General features: G+C 32.5%; 1 protein-coding gene across 1 annotated transcript; it reads right to left on the bottom strand.

Annotated features, from left to right (window-relative positions):
• Positions 1-631: 631 nt before the first annotated feature.
• Positions 632-18,672, bottom strand: LOC126808430 (choline transporter-like protein 2). Its single transcript, XM_050533130.2, has 22 exons — positions 17,980-18,672; positions 16,979-17,101; positions 16,564-16,642; positions 14,980-15,067; positions 14,280-14,414; positions 13,396-13,459; positions 12,960-13,095; positions 12,626-12,709; positions 11,803-11,915; positions 10,860-10,991; positions 10,245-10,344; positions 9,893-9,985; positions 9,247-9,349; positions 8,901-8,953; positions 8,368-8,544; positions 7,882-8,010; positions 7,225-7,294; positions 5,825-5,898; positions 5,339-5,409; positions 4,742-4,830; positions 2,409-2,493; positions 632-2,105 (listed from the first exon to the last, which is right to left on the bottom strand). Exons 1-22 carry the CDS (start codon positions 18,029-18,031, stop codon positions 1,996-1,998), a joined length of 2,160 nt encoding a protein of 719 aa, XP_050389087.1. The 5' UTR covers positions 18,032-18,672; the 3' UTR covers positions 632-1,995.
• Positions 18,673-19,810: the final 1,138 nt, after the last annotated feature.

Genomic DNA, 19,810 nt, shown 5'->3' with positions numbered 1-19,810 from the left:
AATTTGAAGTCAATATGCTTGTTAGATACTGGCCAAATATATCAGTTTTGGATGTAAACTATACATAATATGCTGTAATAAAACAATTTCTGGTCTCATTTATACAATTATTTTATAGTGTGTGGTAAAATATTATTCACAGACTTAGATATGGTACACCTGGCACCAACTGTAAATAATTAAATTTGATTGATTTGTAAAATTTCACAACTGAAACTTAGTTACATAAAAGGTTTATCAAGTTTTTAAGTCAGACTTAAACATAAGAGTGTATACACATGTTGAAAGTATATGTTAAACAGGAGTTAAGCCATTCTTGTAATAATGTAAATTTCATCATTTTCAGCAATTTGAATGTGATGGTGGAAATCATTAGCAGAAATTTTATTTAGTAGGTGGGGAGCAGAGGGGTTGTAGATGTGAGATTCTAGATGTTAAATTCGAAAATATTGCCTGTTTACAAGTCATGACAATAAGCTCTCATATAATTTAGGGATTTATAAAATAAATTTTTATTGTTTGCTAAAACATATAATGACAAGAATACAGGGAACGTGAATATACAAAGACAGGTGTATATTGTTGTTTAATTGTCTATATTACTATATATCTAGAGAATACTTTTCAGTACAATTACCCTTCTTGTACATTAAGGTTAAAAGACAAACTTTACTATTGTACAAATTTATTTAACAGTTTTATTTACATATAAATAATATAAATATAACATATATCTAAATAATTTCATTCATGTAATCAATATTTAAAAATGAATTGAACTGTAAAAATAGGATGGAGTAATCTGAAAGACATATGTACATAGAATAGGTTTACACATTTCTACTTAAAATATTTTCCTGTTTCCTGAGCATATCAAAAATATATCACATATATCAAGCTATACTAAAACAAATAAAAGTAATTCACTTTCAAAATTTCAAACAAGTATTTAAAAAAGAGAAGTTTTCATGTAATTCTGTAACACAGAGCTGCCATTCAGGTGCAAGAATATTAATTTGTTTCACTGATATTACTTTATTTCAACAACAATATATTGTTTCAATTTATATATTATATATACATTTGTACATGAGTATTGACAAAATAGCACAATCATCACTCATACACTCATCAAAATATCCACAAATTAAAGCAAAAGATTGTTTAAACATTTTAATAATATTAATTAAACATACATTATGCAAGAGCTAAATCTGCCTATTGCAGGTCTTTCTTTAGGCTTGAAATGTTATCTAAATTATTAATTAGACATTAATTAACTTATCCAGACCATAATCAACTCTCGATATCATCATCGCTAACCTGCGATGTTTATTGGATTAGGTTCTGATTTGCTGTTCAACTTCAATTCATGATTTAATCATGAAATGAATAATCAAGTCTATGTTTTTTATCGTTTCGACTTTAGTAATGATGATCGAGGCTAGGCCGTAAATTCTATCGCTAAAATCTTGGTTCAGAGTGGATCAATTTGACTGAAATTTACATTATCTAGTTTTTAACTATTATAGTGAGAACTGCCAGCTCTTTATCTAATCTCCCATAATAAATCTTTAATGTATAAGATAAGAAGGCCATATATTTAAAGACAAATATTTGTAATCCACAAGTTAAATGAAAGGGAACCATGGGTTAAGTATTTTAATAATATTAAAGGCATTGAATCAGGAGTAACTGTAGCAATATCACCAGTAAATATAACCAATAAATTTAATTTATTTTAAATGGTGTTCTTTGTTAGTTATAATAAGATTTTAGTATACATATTAATATTAAACAACTTACTGAAAAAAAATATTATACATACATAACATGTAAAAGTGCAGTTTAAAATATATTCCTTAAAATACATTAAATCTCTTTAAAATACAGTTTAACATATATATTATTTAAAATACAGTAAATCTCTTGAGCATTAAAAGGACAGAATTAAAATTTTATCACAGATTTCCTTCAGTAAGAAAAGCATAAGCTTTATTCCTTTTTATTGGTTGATTTATTTTTCTTTCCCAAAATTCCCATTAAACCTTTACTCATGAAATAAGGTTTTCCTGCACTTCCATCATTCATTTCTAAATCCTCCACTGCAATTAGAAAGATCGTATTGATTTTAACATAATGAAACTTAAGAAATAAAAACAAAACTTTAAAATATTAAAAGTTGTATTTTTCTAGAGAAGTTTTAACTGAAATATCAAATAAGATATTTTACAAAATACAGTTGCTTTTAGTTTTGATTATGTTTTGGAGCAAAATATTTAGCTAAACCTGTTGTAGATACAAGCTACACCTTTTTGAATTTGAATTTAAAAAAAAAAGGTTTTAGATTTAGTGATTCTAATAACGGATTCTTGTCAAGTTTGTAAAGATTAAAGTTTAACACTTACGGAAGCACAGAAACAGTGTATCAACTGCCATGCTATATACACTGAAGAAACATGATGCTATCACAAATGTTGCAAATGTCAAAACCTGAAAAAAGAAAAAAACATTTAGCCAAGCATTTCAAAGCATTATGTAGGGAGTGTAAAAATGGGTTACTTAACTCAAAACAACTCTATACTCCAGTGTCTTAAGTTTATTTTGAACACAATCTATATATATATTTGTGTCTGTCGTTTATCTGTCTGTCTGTCTGTCTGTTCGGGGTTGGCGGCTACACTAGGTCTGCCCCGAGTCTGAAATTTGGGGTATAGGGGTAGCTCGGACCGGGGAGTAACATAGGCCAGGTGGCGTTAGTCTACCACTTCCGGTTTCGGAGTTATGACCCCCGAGCGAAGCCGGTCTGTTCGGGGTTGGCGGCTACACTAGGTCTGCCCCGAGTCTGAAATTTGGGGTATAGGGGTAGCCCGCACCGGGGAGTAACATAGGCCAGGTGGCGTTAGTCTACCACTTCCGGTTTCGGAGTTATGACCCCCGAGCGAAGTCTGTCTGCTCGGGGTTGGCGGCTACATCTGCCCCGAGTCTGAAATTTGGGGTATAGGGGAAGCTCGGACCGGGAAGTAACATAGGCCAGGTGGCGTTAGTCTACCACTTCCGGTTTCGGAGTTATGACCCCCGAGCGAAGCCGGTCTGTTCGGGGTTGGCGGCTACACAAGGTCTGCTCCGACTCTAAAATTTGGGGTATAGGGGTAGCTCTGACCGGGGAGTAATATAGGCCAGGTGGCGTTAGCCTACTATTTCCGGTTTCGGAGTTATGACCCCCGAGCGAAGTCTGTCTGTTCGGGGTTGGCGGCTACACTAGGTCTGCCCCGAGTCTGAAATTTGGGGTATAGGGGTAGCTTGGACCGGGGAGTAATATAGGCCAGGTGGCGTTAGTCTACCACTTCCGGTTTCAGAGTTATGACCCCCAAGCAAAGCCGGTCTGTTCGGGGTTGGCGGCTACACTAGGTCTTCCCCGAGTCTGAAATTTGGGGTATAGGGGTACCTCGGACTGGGGAGTGACATAGGCCAGGTGGCGTTAGTCTACCACTTCCGGTTTCGGAGTTATGACCCCTGAGTGAAGCCGGTCTGTTCGGGGTTGGCGGCTACACTAGGTCTGCCCCGAGTCTGAAATTTGGGGTATAGGGGTAGCTCAGACCGGGGAGTAACATAGACCAGGTGGCGATAGTCTACCACTTCCGGTTTCGGGGTTATGACCCCCGAGCGAAGCAGGGTATCCTGCTAGTATTATATAAAGTAAACTATATTTTCTTGGTGATGTGAAAATACCTTTGTATGGTTCACAATATGAATTTTATTTATTTTCTTGGTGATGTGATTATGCCTCTTTAAGGGTCACAGACATATAGTTTAAACAATAACAGTTTTGACACACACATTCAAAAGTCGAGCTAGAATTATTTTTCAGTTGTTGAAATTTACACAGGAAATAAAAAAGAAGTTCATTCAAATTTTTTAATATTCAAAGCTAGGTTTTTACACCAATTGAGTTTAATTTTAATAAACCAAATAATGTCCATAAGTCGATTAAGCACAATATTTCAGTTGTTAAAACTGGAATCAAGATAGAAGTTCAATGATATTTTTCAATATTTAAATGCAGGTTTAGATAATCTCTTTGTGACAAAAGAGGATACAAACTACAAACTCAAAATGTCTGGTATCACACATTCTTATTACAGAGCATTAATGCAAAATAATCTAGACTAATTCTTGAAAAATCAAGGATAAGACATTTCAAATCACTATAGCTCTGTATTGAATGTGAAGCAGGAGTAGTCTGAAGCCCTACAAATTGTTCTCATAGCATATTAGTCCAATTCATTTCATTTCTGTCTTGAATGGATGGATATGAATTTTGGTTGATATGCCTTGTTGTCCCCTATAACAACCAAGGAACATAATGAAGTTCAACACCCTGTCAACACTTCACTTAGGTCATTTTGAGACTAATACACTTCAACTTTTTTCTATTTCTATTGCTTTGTGTCCAATGAAAGGGGTAGAAATTTCCTGGACAGCAGCATTTCTGTCGTCTCTAATTAAAATTCTAACTGCCAAGGATCCTTTATGGGCACTACCAATTTGTAAATATAATCATGGCTTGTTTGTTTTTTTTCCCATTGTTATAACTAGACAAATTTTTCTTATCAGGCCCACAGGTACAACTCCTTGACCTACACTGGGATTCAAAACTGGGAATTTCTGGTGTGAATCCTATGTACTAACTCTGCTCCCTCCCCCTCTCATTTTGATGTAATATAAATATTATACTTACTATAACCGGTGTCATGTAAAAGTTTAATGTTGGTACATAGGATGTAAAGAACGGAATACTTCCTTGAAACCAAAAATATGAACCAACACCTGAGAAAAACAAGAAATATTTTAACCATAATATTATCCTGAGTATATACAACAAACCAGAGAAATATTCTATAATTTATATCATCTACAATCTGACTAAAACACAGATAGTTCAAAATGTCATTTTATTTGTCTTTACTACACTAGGATCTGAAAGAGTTGTTATATAACCTGTGATCTGGTTGATATGAGGGATTAGCCAATGAAATGGTCTGTTGCGGCGAGTTCTTGTTGTGCTGTGCATGGAACTGTGGGTATCCCAGCAGAAACATCAATGCTGATTGGTTAATCAAAAGTCTGATGTCATAGGGTCAAAAGCTGCTTGTATGACCCTAGACGTGACCTCCCACTACAACTAGTCAGATCTTCATGCAGTGGAGGTCACCCGATGTACAAAAATGAAATGAAATGAAATATAGATCTGTATTTCAATCAGATTTGTCAAAATAGGTTATCTAGTTAAATATTCCAGAAAAAAAATTAAAGAAAAATTGGATGTTATACTTACATATAGCAGCGGTTACAATAAGCTTACTTAAAAAAAGTAGAAAATCAGCTACTTTATCTAAAACTACCGTTCTGAAAAAAATAAATATGGAAAGGTCATAAATCAAAATAAACTACAAATACATTTACGAGGCCAACAGATTGAATAATTATTCTGTCATAAATAATAAAATATGGTTGTGGGGTTGATCCTGATTGCCACTACTGTTTGTCATGGGTTTTCTACGGATTATCTTATTTCCTGTTATTCTTATAAAGCTCTTTATTGAAATAACTAGCTAGGCTGATGTGCCCCGCCTCAATCCCAAAATAATAGATGACACATATCAATTAATAGCACATTTATCGTTTTGTATTTCATCAAGAAATCAAACTGTTTATTGTACTTTGCAAGGAATTCAAAATTCCTCAAATGTAGATCAGAGACAGTGAAATACCGGTACATGTAATAATTTCTGTATTGTATATTATACCTAATTGTACCTACCTGACAATATTTCTCATAATTAAAAAGAAACCATCTTTAGCAGATGCACAGAAATTCTTGCCTCTTACAGCGATCTGATAGAAAGACACAAAATTATCAACAATATTATTATTAATATACTGAATTAGGTACATCATATAAATTTGATAAACTATTAAGAGTATTTTTATCATATGACAGGGCTCTTGCTGTATCTGCTCTATTAATAGTGGTTCGTCACATTTAAAAACTTTACATGCAAACTAAAATATTTTAGGATTTATTTATTTTATCAAAGTGACTTATGCATTATAAACAGCCATACTCTCTGCATGCAGTGTTTCGTTTGATTAGACCTAATCCCATCAAAACACTGGCTGACTCACTGTAAATTTCTGTCCCAAATTATGACTGGTCAACAGTCCGGTCAACAACCAATACATTACAGCATAACAAACCAATTGGATTAACCACAGCTCTAGTATGTTAACATAAAAGTATATAATGGCAATTGCGGCTACATTACGTCATAATACACAAAATTTATTATGCTCAATTAACCAGTGCATAGTAGAATATTACAGAAAAACTAATTATGTGAAAAACAAGACTATCCAAAATAGCTACAAACGTAACTACATGTAATCTTTTTATCATATGTTGGACCACACAGCAGACGAACAATATTTTCAACACCTTTTAATGCATGTTATCGACTGTCCTAAGTTTCAGGTAAGACCCCAGATCAAAGAGATGGACTGTCATGTTAGTTTTTACATATTGTGTTTCAAAAAAACTGGATAGAAATTACGAATTCCAACAGTTCTTTTGACTTATGCTTTTTAGATCAAATAAAAATAATTCATGGATTTACTTCACAAAAATGGATAGAAATTATTAAATACATAACAAAGGTACGTGGGCAGTAATTAATTCTGGTACAACCAGACACGTCTACAGAATTTATATTGGAGATTTGAGTCAAATAACTTCAGCGACGGACCAATTTACCAATGCGAGTATCGATGATTGCTCCCTATGCATCCAAGTGTACAAATTTATTTGATATCAGTAGGCCTACTAGCAAGCTCTGAAATTTTATTAAGAGGTCACTCTCGTTTAGATGTCAGTCATGAAAATTCCCTTGAATACAAATTTTACTTTACTCAGGAGAGATTTGATTGGAAGATCAAAATAAACACACTTTTGCTCTCGGTACAGCAATGGCTAAAGAGGGATTTCTCGGGCCATTCCATCAGGAATATGTTAACTGCTTGCTTTCCACACTATGTTGAAACAATCTAACAGTAGCATATTTCAGGTGTATTGAAGTGCAGGTGTTTGCCACTTTTGCGTTTGCGCCTCCTTGAGGATAATGAATGCATTTATATGTTTCAATTTAACTTCCACTTTTAACTTACCAATATATAAGCATTCTTATTAATAAACTTTAGGATCTTTTCAAGGCAATAAAAACAACATTTTAGGCATCTGAAACAAATAACACTAGATTAGTTATAGTATATTGATGATTTGGTGTCTGATATGGACTGATTGACACTATGGTAATAACAGAAAAATACAATTTTGATCAGACAGACATTTCAGGGGAGGAAATGAAATGAAATGGGGTTGAACATCCTACTGTTCTGCTCTGAACTGGGCTAATGAAGACGGGCATATGCCATATAGTGTGCTATGAGGGAAATTTGCACTCCGATCTACTCTTATATCGAGTATCTTTTACAATGCCCGCCAATGTGTACACAGGACCTCGGTTTGTCGCAATGAACATTCTCAGCCAATGCAGGGATCAAACACCCGACCTCCAGGCTAGCGAGCCAGCGTCTTACCCACTTAGCCACCAGGGGAGGAAATTGTCTTATGGAAGGTTAAATTCACTTTTTATGTTCTTGTAATGTATCTTTGTCAACCTCTCTGAAATTCTGTATTGTCTACTAGACTATCTTCATAATCTCTTTTTTATAAACCCGTTTGCCCTGACCACACAACTATACTCTTCTTGATAGATCTATCCATGAATCGGAATCATTGGATGCAAATCTACTGTTACTTACTTCAGAAAAAATTTGGCAATTGTATTTTCGGATCCCTTCAACTTTGAATCCAGATACTCTAGGCCGATTCTAATCATTTGAACAACAGCAATTATAAACGATCCAAACGCTAATGATCCCAGATGATATCTATAATATATACATCATATTTCAAATAAATTAATATATATGTGTTGCCTATCAACACTGGTTATTTATAAGTGATTGAATGTGATTTACTCAAATTAATCATAAATAAATAATTATTCAAATCTAAAGTAAAAATCAAACAAAATTTGAACACCAATTTTCATATTTCAAATAAATTAATTCGTATTTGTTGCCTTAGCATTTTTATATGTGATTGAATAAGAAGTACTTCAATTAACGATTAATAAATAATTATTTGAATCTAATGAAAAATCTGATAAATTCTGTGAACACAAATTTTCAGAACAATTGTGGTTTTTGATATGTTTTGATTCTGTTTAATGAAACAAAGTTTACCTCACTGTTCTCCATAATGAGCCAATTAATGGGAAAGCAGGTATATCATCTGGTTTATTAAATGCCCAATAATAAGAAGCGAATGCTCCAGCTAAAACCATTTGTCCCATAGCAACTATAAAGTTCATAACCCATAGAAACATAAATAACATATAAATCTGCATAAATATTGTGTACCTGAAAAATAAATGAATGTATTAAAAAAAACCCACGAACTTTACAAGATAATTAAATAAAACAAACATTATTCTAAACACAATCGCTTTAAAACTGATGTCCATTAAAATCATACACCTACACTTATCTCAATAATAGTCAACCCATGATGGAATAATAAATCAAAGTCCCATTAGGTGTGCATGTAAAAGAGCCATTTACAGATGGGATTTAAATTTCTCTCAAATCACATTACTTTAGTTCGGTTGGTACAAAAAGGTAGAGCATTAAACACTAAGTCAAGACTAGTTTTAAAGGAAATCAATGGATAAACCTCAGTTACATTTTTATTGTTGACAAAATAATTATTAACTTACTCGTCTCCCCCATATTTAACAAATTCACAGATACTGTTAGCTGTTGATGTACCCTGAATTTTATATAAAAAAAACAATACAAAAATGACATACACTGTATGGAGTAAATATAAAAATAATCATAGGCCTAGAATTTTCACAGATATTTGTTTTGATCTTTATTACAATAACCATAAATATCTACAAATACCCGAGTTCATATTATTTCTATGTGATGAGCACAAGTAAAATTTTCCTGGCGTAAATTTGCTAAAAATGTCCATGAAAAGAATCATACCAGACATTAAATTGTAAAAATACCAGGTGGTGTAAATCTAGATTATAGTTTATACTCGACTATACTTACATTAGGACTACATGGTATACGTTCTAAAACATAGTTGACACCATCTGTAGTTGAGTTTTGAATTTCTCCCTTATATTCAGCTGATCCCATTGAAGCAACGTAACTATATATTAGCTTAAGGTTCATAATAACTTAAATAGCTATTGCCTGATATTCCATCTGTGATTAATCAATCTGAATAAAACACAGTTCCTATTTCGTTTTGTTTTTTATAGTTCAAAATTTCGTTTACTTGTCTCCACAACATTAGGATCTGGAAAAGTTGTTATATAATAGACGTTCTAGCTGATGTGAGGAATTAGCTAATGAAACGGTATGTTACGGCAAGTTCTTGGCGTGCTCTGCACGGAAACGTGGGTAAACCCCTCGAAACGTCAACACTGATTGATTAATCAATGTCTTACATCATAGGGTCAAAAGCCGCTCGTATGTAGTGTAGGCCATCGAAAGTATAAAAAAAGAAAATGTATTTTAATCAGATTGGTGGTTAATAAATGTAATTTATATACAGTATTAATAATGTCAATGTAGAGCCTGAAATCATTAATCTAATATTCAAGAATTTTCAAATTTGGCAATGTCTAGTTTAAAATGTAACAATATTGTTCAATATGATATGTAATGTTTATTTTCTTATAAAGGATACGCTGCACTGACTAACCAATAACCAAGAAAGGCAATTTGAAATATAAACGGGAAGATCGGGAATAATAATGTAGAGAACATATATCCTACAGCTCTGTAATAAACAGAAAGACATGATATAGCATTATAACATTTACATATTTAAATTACAAATATAAAACTACTTGTTGCTGATGTAATTCGTTCACAATATTGTAGTTCGATAGGTACTACAAATCTCTCAAATGACGTTCAGTGACTTTAATGAATACAAATTTACACTATTTCATATTCACGATGTCTGATTTAAACTTCAAATAATCAACTTGCACTTGTTCTCATAGTTCAATAATCATTATAAATTGTACACCTACCTGCTACCTTCTTTAATTAATTCAATGGCTATTCTTATTCTAGCACATAGAAAGATGATTATTAACAATAGAATAATTAATATAGTAGCTGATCCACAACCTGTTATAAATAAAATACATAATTTTAACATGGATTACTGGAACCACAGCAGAAAAATTCAATCATGTCTATTAGATACTGCCCCAAGGAGGGAAATAGCACAATGGTTAGTAAGCTAGATCCGTAACCATACTGTTCAATGGTTGATCCTGATTTGCTAGCTGGGTGCTTTTTCCAGTCTACTCAGCTTTAGATGGGTACCAATAGGATAGAATAGGAATACACAAAAAAAATATGTTACGCAAGTGGCATGGTTAGAGCCCACTTGTTACACTCTGGCCTAGCAGAGTCACAAGAGCATTTGATAAACTGGACTACAGCTTCTGTATTACTCTGATGCATCTGGCTAAACTAGACCGGTACATGATTGGTGAAAATGTGTATTTATTTGATTTTTTCAGCCAATCTTATAGCAAAAATGATTTCAAAACAAAATTTTAAAAAAATATGTTTACACACAAAGTATATCAATTACCGGTATTGTAAAAATGATTAGGTTATATTTTATAACTTACCAAAAGCCAGCCATGTTTGTTTAAGAGAAAGATAATAACTGAAGTTAAGAGCGAAAGCTTGAGATAAACCAAGTGTAGCTGTTGTATTCTGTGTTTTCAGTTCATAATATTTCGAATAGCTGTAATATGTAGCTGAAAATCAACGAAAATTCTCTTGTAAAAATATGAAGCAGAAAAGATCAGGTATAGCAGAATCGATCCTCGAGAATCCCCAATGTCTTCGTTCCGTTCTACTCCACTAAGCCCTGGCTCCATCCACAGGGTTTTCACATATTCATACTATCTGCCCTTGATCGTAGGTTGATTCCATGAACCAATCAAAAAACAGTTTAACTTACCCATCTTCTTAGCGGCATTGTTTACGTTCACCGCAATAAAGCAGTTTGTATGCTTGATTTAGTTGCAATAAAATGCGTTTTACTTCGAATTTTTTGATTGGACGATCATAATAGACACTTATCATGGGCGGATAATTTGACTATGTGTCTCCCCCGTGAATGAACCCAGGGTTAGTGGTGTAAAACAGAACGATACCACTAGGGATTCCGAGGATGAGTATAATCTAGAAGTTAAGTAATTAACATAATGTAGTATCATTTGAGGGCACCTCCAACTTTTTAGCTCCTTCGTGTCAATATGATATACAATACCCACAGTTGTCCAACAATCTACATTTCGTTATAAATTAAGTAATGCCAATGAAGTGGTTGACAAAGTGCATGCGTATCTTACCTCATGCACAATACCTGTTATTATACATCATAGATAAATTGAATCAACATCACCATTTAAATTGTACAGAAGTACTTTCCACTTTAAACATTCTAAGTTTTTTTTAAGTATTTTTTTCCATTCAATAATGAAGTGAAATGGGGTGTAACATTCTGCACCAATAGTTCACTCAATAATCTTCACATGGTTGATATTATATCTGGGTACTTACAGAAACCAAACAGGCCAAAAATTGCAAATATAGAAAACCAGACCATTATACCAGCAATCCATCTCATTATTACAATCCATAGTAAACATAATACAACTGCTCCACCTAAACCACTAATAGAACATAAAATATAATTTACAAAATAGTCCAATAGTATGCAACACTAGACATGATTTAAACAACTATTTCCAATGCTGTTGCTAGTTTTTGCATTATGAAAAGCTTACTATTATAATGCCATTATGATTATTAAGCTTGTATTCTTAATATTTTATTTTTAATCCAATAATATGCAACATCAGACAAGATTTAAACAATTCTTTAAATGACATCTAGAAGCAAGGTTAACTATTCATAACAAAAGACAACACAAGTTATATATGGATATAACTACTTCTCCATTATTTAATAATGACATTTCCTAACACATACAGGTCACGTTTTCAAGTTAATGATAAATATCCATCTAGTCAGCCTATTTATACATATTTTAGCTTACACCAACTTAATTAAAAATTAAATTAGAGCTAGCTTTACTAAATTTAGATTGGGCTGACTTGATATCATTGATCAATTTTAGTGTCACATCTCCATGATAGTGATGACGTATCAATTCTTTAAATGACATCTAGAAGCACGGTAAGATTTAAACAACAATATTCAATAATGCCATATTCTCATTATGGATATTAGGCTTACATTCCTAATATTCTATTGATATAACTATAAAAAAAACTATTTTCACAATACATAAATTGGTACACATTTCTTCAAAATATCATTTTTGCCTTAAATGTGCCTGTTATAGTAATAGTCTACTTACATCATTAAGATTATCCAGGAACTAACAATATCTTTATAAACTAATTCACCATATTCTTTATACTGGTAAAACAAAGCTAAATAACTGAAAATAAAATTACATTTTTCAGGCCCTTTTCTTTTAATTCATCTCAGAATATGATTATTATGTTTAAATGGCATGAAATTGAGTTTGCAAAGTGGTTTGAAGTGCTGTTAAACTAAACATAGTGAAAATGAATTGGAAATAAATATCTTTTACATGTGTGAGAATATAACAAATGATTGGTTTAATTCCTATTTTCAAACAATTCTGTCTCAATAGCAGCATTTCTCTATATTAATGAAAAACTTACTAGCTAGCTGAATCTAGAGCAGAACCAGTAACATTAGTACCATCTTGAGCCTGTAAACTGTATGATCCATTGGTCTGTAAATTAGCTGCTAAATCGCTTACTTTACTAAATATAGCAGGAACACATCGACCAACAACTACAAAATTTAAAATAACATATGAACATTTTGAATGGGCTTGAACATCACACAGAAGAAATGAAATGATTGATCCCCTAACAAAATGCACAGATTTTAAATCTTGGAAACAGTACCTTCCCCCCGTGTAACAGTGTTTTCTTTTCACAAAAACAAATACCACTTGAATGATAGACATTCATTTGGACATTTTGGAGTTTCTGTGTTGTTTTTATGTTGCGCAGTTATGCCGCAAACTGATAGACAGAAACCGTAACTGAATGAAATCAACCATTTATTATTTTATATAATATAACAAACCTTCTGTGTTTTCTACGTAATATGCAGCACAATCTTCATTATCAATTAATGTTTGAAGATTAGCCTGAAATTAACAACAAAATAATAAACAACCAAAAACAATAACTATTAGTGTATATTAAAATGTAAGAACCTGTTTCACATTTGGGTCAAAGGTATTTATACCACTTCAATTCTAACTTGTTAATGTTAATAAAGAAATGTCACTCAATTTCCTTTCTAAAAGACACCAAAACCTTCATACTGATTACAATAAGATATCAACTTCTGAACATAATGATAGAGTATAGTCACTTTTACCATTTTCTGCTATTTTGAATGCTACATAACTTTGGAACCATTCTATCAATGGAACTAAAAAAATGAAACTTTGCATAGGGCAACACAATTTATCCTTTATGCCAAGTCAGAGGAAGATAGAGGGAGAGAAATGGGGTTTATTCACCACAAACTAGCTCATTTTGGCAGAAAAATATGATTAAATTTCATTACAATAATTCGCTTGCTCCTAGCGGTCTTTATTAACTGTAGGAGGAAACCGGTGGACCTGGAGAAAATCCACAAGGTCAGACAGGCTACCCTACTCTTTGTCATATACAAGCAGGAAATCGAAGAAATGCCAGTGACACACCTTATAATCTAACGGTAAGAGGAGGTGGGATGATCTTCATTTAATTTGCCATTAAATAGCCCAAAACTAAAAGGGTGATATTTTCAAATATATCTCTCAATTTGTCATAAACTATATTTCATTCAGTGCTTATCAAAATTGATACGGAAAGTGAACTGGACCAATTTTGATCTTCAGCAGACTTATAACATTACTAGTAACTTGACCAGTAGTCTGATTCCCTGTCCATTAGAATTGTTTTTTAAAAACTTACTGTAGCTGTTGGATCTACATTATTTTTACACAACATTTTATTTCGTTCAGATGTCAACATGCCTCCATTTGCTGTTTCTAAGGCTATGGTTTCTAGGTAAACATAATATGAACTGGTACAATTTGCCACACAGACCTGGTAATTAATACAAGTTTTATATAAGTGAATCAGAAATATAAATAAAAAAAAAACATTAGTCTTTTCAAAAGTTAAAACAATAAGTGTATATTTGTATACTTGCCCAAAACGTATTTGCCAGCAGATCTTTATGTGAAATTCTTGAATTCACAATAGAAATGTGGCATGTGCTAAATATTGCATATGAGCTAATCAATTGCAAAGAATACATGAAATGAAAATCAAAAACAAAACAATATTTAGGGCAGTTTAAAATGACGTGGTAATTTTCATTCCAGTTGTTAACATATACGTAATGCAAGGGAAGAATTTACCTATACAAATGCCGGGTTTGAAAATGGGACATTTATGTCTTGGTTGAGAGATCAGTGCCCTACCACTTGACCAGAACAGCCCCTCAAAATGAGGATGGGTTTCTCTCTCACATATCAACTGATGCACAGTTTTAATCTTTTCTTTTCTTGGGCAATTTCCGAATAATGAAATCTTTAATTTAAATCCAGTAATGCAAAGAAATTTATCGACAAATTTTATATAATTATTTGTGTGAATACAAACATACCTGTGGAGTTGGACAACCAAACGTAATGACGCCTGCTCCCATCTTTGCACATTGTAATAAATCAAAAAACATCAGCATTGGTTTATTCCTGAAATAAATAACATATCAACTTTACATTATCAAACATTCACGCTATTTAATAGTCTACAACACCATACCTAAACTTTACTCTAATCTGATACATTTTCCTTCATACCTCATGAAGCAAATTAACTTTGTAAATTAATCATCTCCCCATCTTAATTAGGTTGTATTCCCACTAGTCAAATCACAGTAGTAATTAAAAGAAACACCTCATTATCAAAGTATGGATAGTATTTAAGCGACTGGAAATGTGTTATTTTTTATCTATTTAGGTTTTGTCATTGGTACATAATGACAACATTCCTTTTAATTCTAATATCCAAAGCGCCTCAGTATAAAAGTATTTGGGAAGGCAATTATTAAATTTAAGATCCCCTGTATTATTCTGACAGGTATTTATTTGATAAAGACTATAATGTATTATACCATGTGCCCTGAAATTTTCAGCTGACATGTGAGAATTAAAAGAAGCAATTTATCTTCCAATTATAGAGCCCATGTTTTGGGGAGTTCAGATTTCCAAAATTTACTTCAGACACTTTAACATAAAGCAAACTTGTACTTTAAATAATCTAGGATAAGTTTTAAAGATACATTATGGGAGATTTTAATAGAGAGTTGGCCATTCTTGCTCTAACAGTTCAAAAATAGATGATGAAAGAAGAATACATGTATATTGAAAATTTCAGTTAAATTACTTTATTCTGAACAAAGTTATCACCATTTTAATATTGAAAATTTCAGTTAAATTACTTTATTCTGAACAAAGTTATCACCATTGTAATTTTTGACTAGAAATAGGAGTCAACTCTCTCTTCACCATCTCCGAGAATGGCCGATCGTTTCATTGACAGGTGTTAACTCCACCTACATAATCTCGATTATCAAGTAACGTTTTCAATGGCTATTCGGTTTGAGATGGGGTTTCGATTCAATTTATATCACATTTATTTTTACTACAAATTAAAAATAAAACTTTTAATATATAGATAAGAAGCAAAAGTTTGAAAGGAATGGACCAAATCAATGAGGCATAATTATAGCCGACTTTTTGTTAGCCTGCGTGTACTCTTGTACTGTAACTGGTAGGCCCACGTAACTCCCGAAGCAGACAAATAGGAAACAGTGATCCAATGGGGCTGCAATTCAACTGGGGTGATGTTTATCAATTTCCATAATTTTTCTGTAAACGCAAGTGACAATTAAAAGAGCGTATATTAATACTGACATCCAAACCATCATTTTAACCACAACTAAACATAATATCAAGGCCGTATATATCGAACTTTCAATCAAATTGACTGACATGCGGCCAAATCCAAGCCATCCGTGGGTCTACAGAGTTGATTTTGTGCTTGTTGTGTAAATAAAGATCTAATTTATAATTTCTATGACATTTGAAGCCTAAATAAAGACTTGCAATAATCAGATTTAGCTCTTGCATAATGTATGTTTAATGAGTGAACATTGTTGCATTAACAGATTTAAAATCTAACTTACGAATATGCTCCATATCCACAAATATTTCCATCACTGTCAGTGGGGTATATCAATTTGATGGGATCACCATGTACATAACCTAAAAACAATGAAAAACATTATTCTGCATGTAATTGGAAGTATACATTCATAGCACCTTAAAAATTCTCATCTGTGTGTATGGGAAGTGTTTGTTTAACAAATAAGCATTATCATTATACATATTGTCTTCTTCACAAAACCAGTCAAATGATGCAATGATGAGTACTTTATAAATCAGAGTTACTAGAAAAAAGATAACTTCAGGCAAAAAGACTATAAGCTGAGTTACTGGCTCGGTCATTGTAGCGTAAATTCTTGTAACATTAACAACCATGTTTTTATCTTATTAAATACGAAAATGTGCAGAACATTTTTATATTTTTGTCTAACTTACCAAGTATTGAGCAAGCAAGCATACCAGCTATAAATACAAAGAATATAATACAACATAGTACATCTGTACATGACCGATTCTTTAACGGACCATTAAAGTTAGGATCAAACGTTTTAGGTTCTCCTGAAAACAAGCAAGAAAAGAACATTTATAGTAATGTGATGAGAGTTTCTTCATATATTATAAATTAAGTACATATCAAATTAAAACTCAAATTTATTATATCATTCAGTGGCACCTTGAGAATCTTTTCAGTGTTAATTTATATCAAGGATGTGGTAAGTAGGATGGTACACATGACTTTTGGAAGACTTTATTAAACTCATATTATAGACACAGATTTATAACATGGGCTGCAAAATAATTAATGTGATATACATATTTTACTCAACTAGCATACATCATTACATACATAGAAATGGATTAATAGTTTATAATTATTTTTGCTGTTTATTACACCAAGTTTACATATCAGAATCTTGCCAGCAATATTAACCTTTGGAATTAAACCATAATAGACATTTTTTATTTATGGAATTTATACTATATTTGCCATTCACGGATCATAATAAAAGTTCTTTCAAAACATATTTTTCAGCTGAGCAAGAAAATCAAAATTCTGATTTGTTAAAACAGTGTTTATTGATGGCTATAATAAGAAACTTTTATAACAAGTAGAAAGCAATTAATGCATGGGAGTACTACAAATACAATGCAATTGCACAAATATTACAAAGAAAATAAGCAAATGCAATATAACATCTGAACGCACTGATGGGTCAAACGGCTGGCTAATGTAGGCTTATTAATGTATTTAGAAAAACAAGATACACATGTTGATGTTCTATCCTGACATAATATTCCTACAAATTCTTTATGCAATATTTTCTATACCAGTAGGCCTACATGCTTTATCACGCTATAGTATTATTATTTAAATTATAAATTTTCAAATTTACACAAGTAGGACTTATATAGCCTACATAATAATATATACATACCATATTTTTTGTTCTCACCAATATCCTCCACTTGAGTTCCCCCACCACACATTCTGATACCAGCTCAGATTAAATTTAAATTTCACTTTAATAAATCCTATAGGCTAACACACTCATATATAATACATACTACTGACAACAATTAGTTCTTCTTGGTGTTTAACGTCTGCTTCCACATAAGTGATATCGCAGAGACAACAATTACATAGTCAATTCATATATATAGCACAGGTATATTGTCATTAACACCTATTTACCTGTACCATGTCATGTGACCCTAATTATTGGCAAGTTATTGTTGTGACTACAGTAAGTGTAAGCATCTGGCAAAGGATTAATAATGAGATTAACAGATAATCCAATCACAAATATACTATTTGAAGGTCATGTCAGTTTAAATTTTCATGAATTCATATGAATGGTTTAACACATCTTTACATATGATTGTTTACAAGCCATGAGATTGACCTTTTTTTATTACACCTGAAACTATTTATTTGTAACCTTGACAACAGGGAGCAATTATTGTATATTTCTTCAATGCATTATATAAAGGTAATGGCTGGGCCAGTTATGTCTTCCAGCATTTATGAGATTAATAAACCCAAATTAAGTGTATTGTTCAAGATCATTATGTTGTTTATTATAATAGTCAGTAAAAATAACCAGTAGAAAGTGCTCAAGTTAAATGTCAAAAACTCTACTATCTCAAGCACTGGGTGACTATCTCCAGTGCTCAAGATACTGTACTAAGTAGAGCGCTCAGAATTGTTTTCTTGTTAAATTGCATTTAAAAAATTCATATTATGCTAACATAATTTAATGCTCATGTTAATTTAATGTTGATTAACCACACTTTAGATCTCAGGTTTTTTTTTTGTATTAATGAAGGCTTAAATTTAGTCTATACTATTATTTTATTACCATACCTCAAATAAAACAAATGTTTTCGCTACCAGGTTGAGTATATTTGTATACAGTATGTAAAGCAAGAATGAATTTATTTAGCTGGTTTTGTTCAGGTTTTTTCTCTCTTTGTTTGGAATGTTTGAAATAAGAATATCACAAACTATTTAAATGTAACATGAAACAAAAGCATCGCTAATGCTGCAATATATAATATACGTCCACATTCCTGCTTTGATTGATATGGTACTTTTCAAAATGAAGAGAATGAAATATGAAATGGCTGCAGTGACTGGGTTTGTTTTACAAACAAAAAATTAACAAAAAAATGGGCGTGGTACTACATCCCTGGGGTTGGGACATGCACCAAAATAAATAGTTGCTATCCTTACAGTATAGGATCATGCACCAAAATCAATAGTTGCTGTCCATAGGGTATAAGAAATAAGTATATCAAGTTCCAAGATAATCTATTCAGAATTGTGGCCTTCAGACGCTAAACACAAAAATTGGGTGTGGCTCTGCCCCCGGGGGTCGGGACATGCACCAAAATCAATAGTTGACGCCCTGAGGCTATAAGGAAAACATATGCCAAGTTCCAAGCTGATCCATTCAGAATTGCGGCCTGTATACGATAAACACAAAAATTGGGTGTGGCTTTGCCCCTGGGGGTTGTCAGGACATGCTTCAAAATCAATAGTTGCCATCCTTAGGCTATAAGGAATACATCTGCCAAGTTCCAAGATGATCCATTAAGAATTGTGGCCTCTAAGCAACACACAGATACACTAAGTAAAATGGGCATAGTTCTGCCCCTGGGGGTCGGACCTTCACCAAAAATAATAGGAATCATCCTTAAGGTATAGGGAATAGGTATGCAAAGTTTCAAAAGGGTCTGTTACAAATTGCGTCCTGTAGACGAAAT

This window comes from Patella vulgata, chromosome 1, assembly GCF_932274485.2.
Source record: "Patella vulgata chromosome 1, xgPatVulg1.2, whole genome shotgun sequence".
NCBI classification, from domain to species: Eukaryota; Metazoa; Mollusca; class Gastropoda; family Patellidae; genus Patella; species Patella vulgata.
Note: the sequence above shows the minus strand (reverse complement) of the source record. Positions and strands in the feature narration are given on the sequence as shown.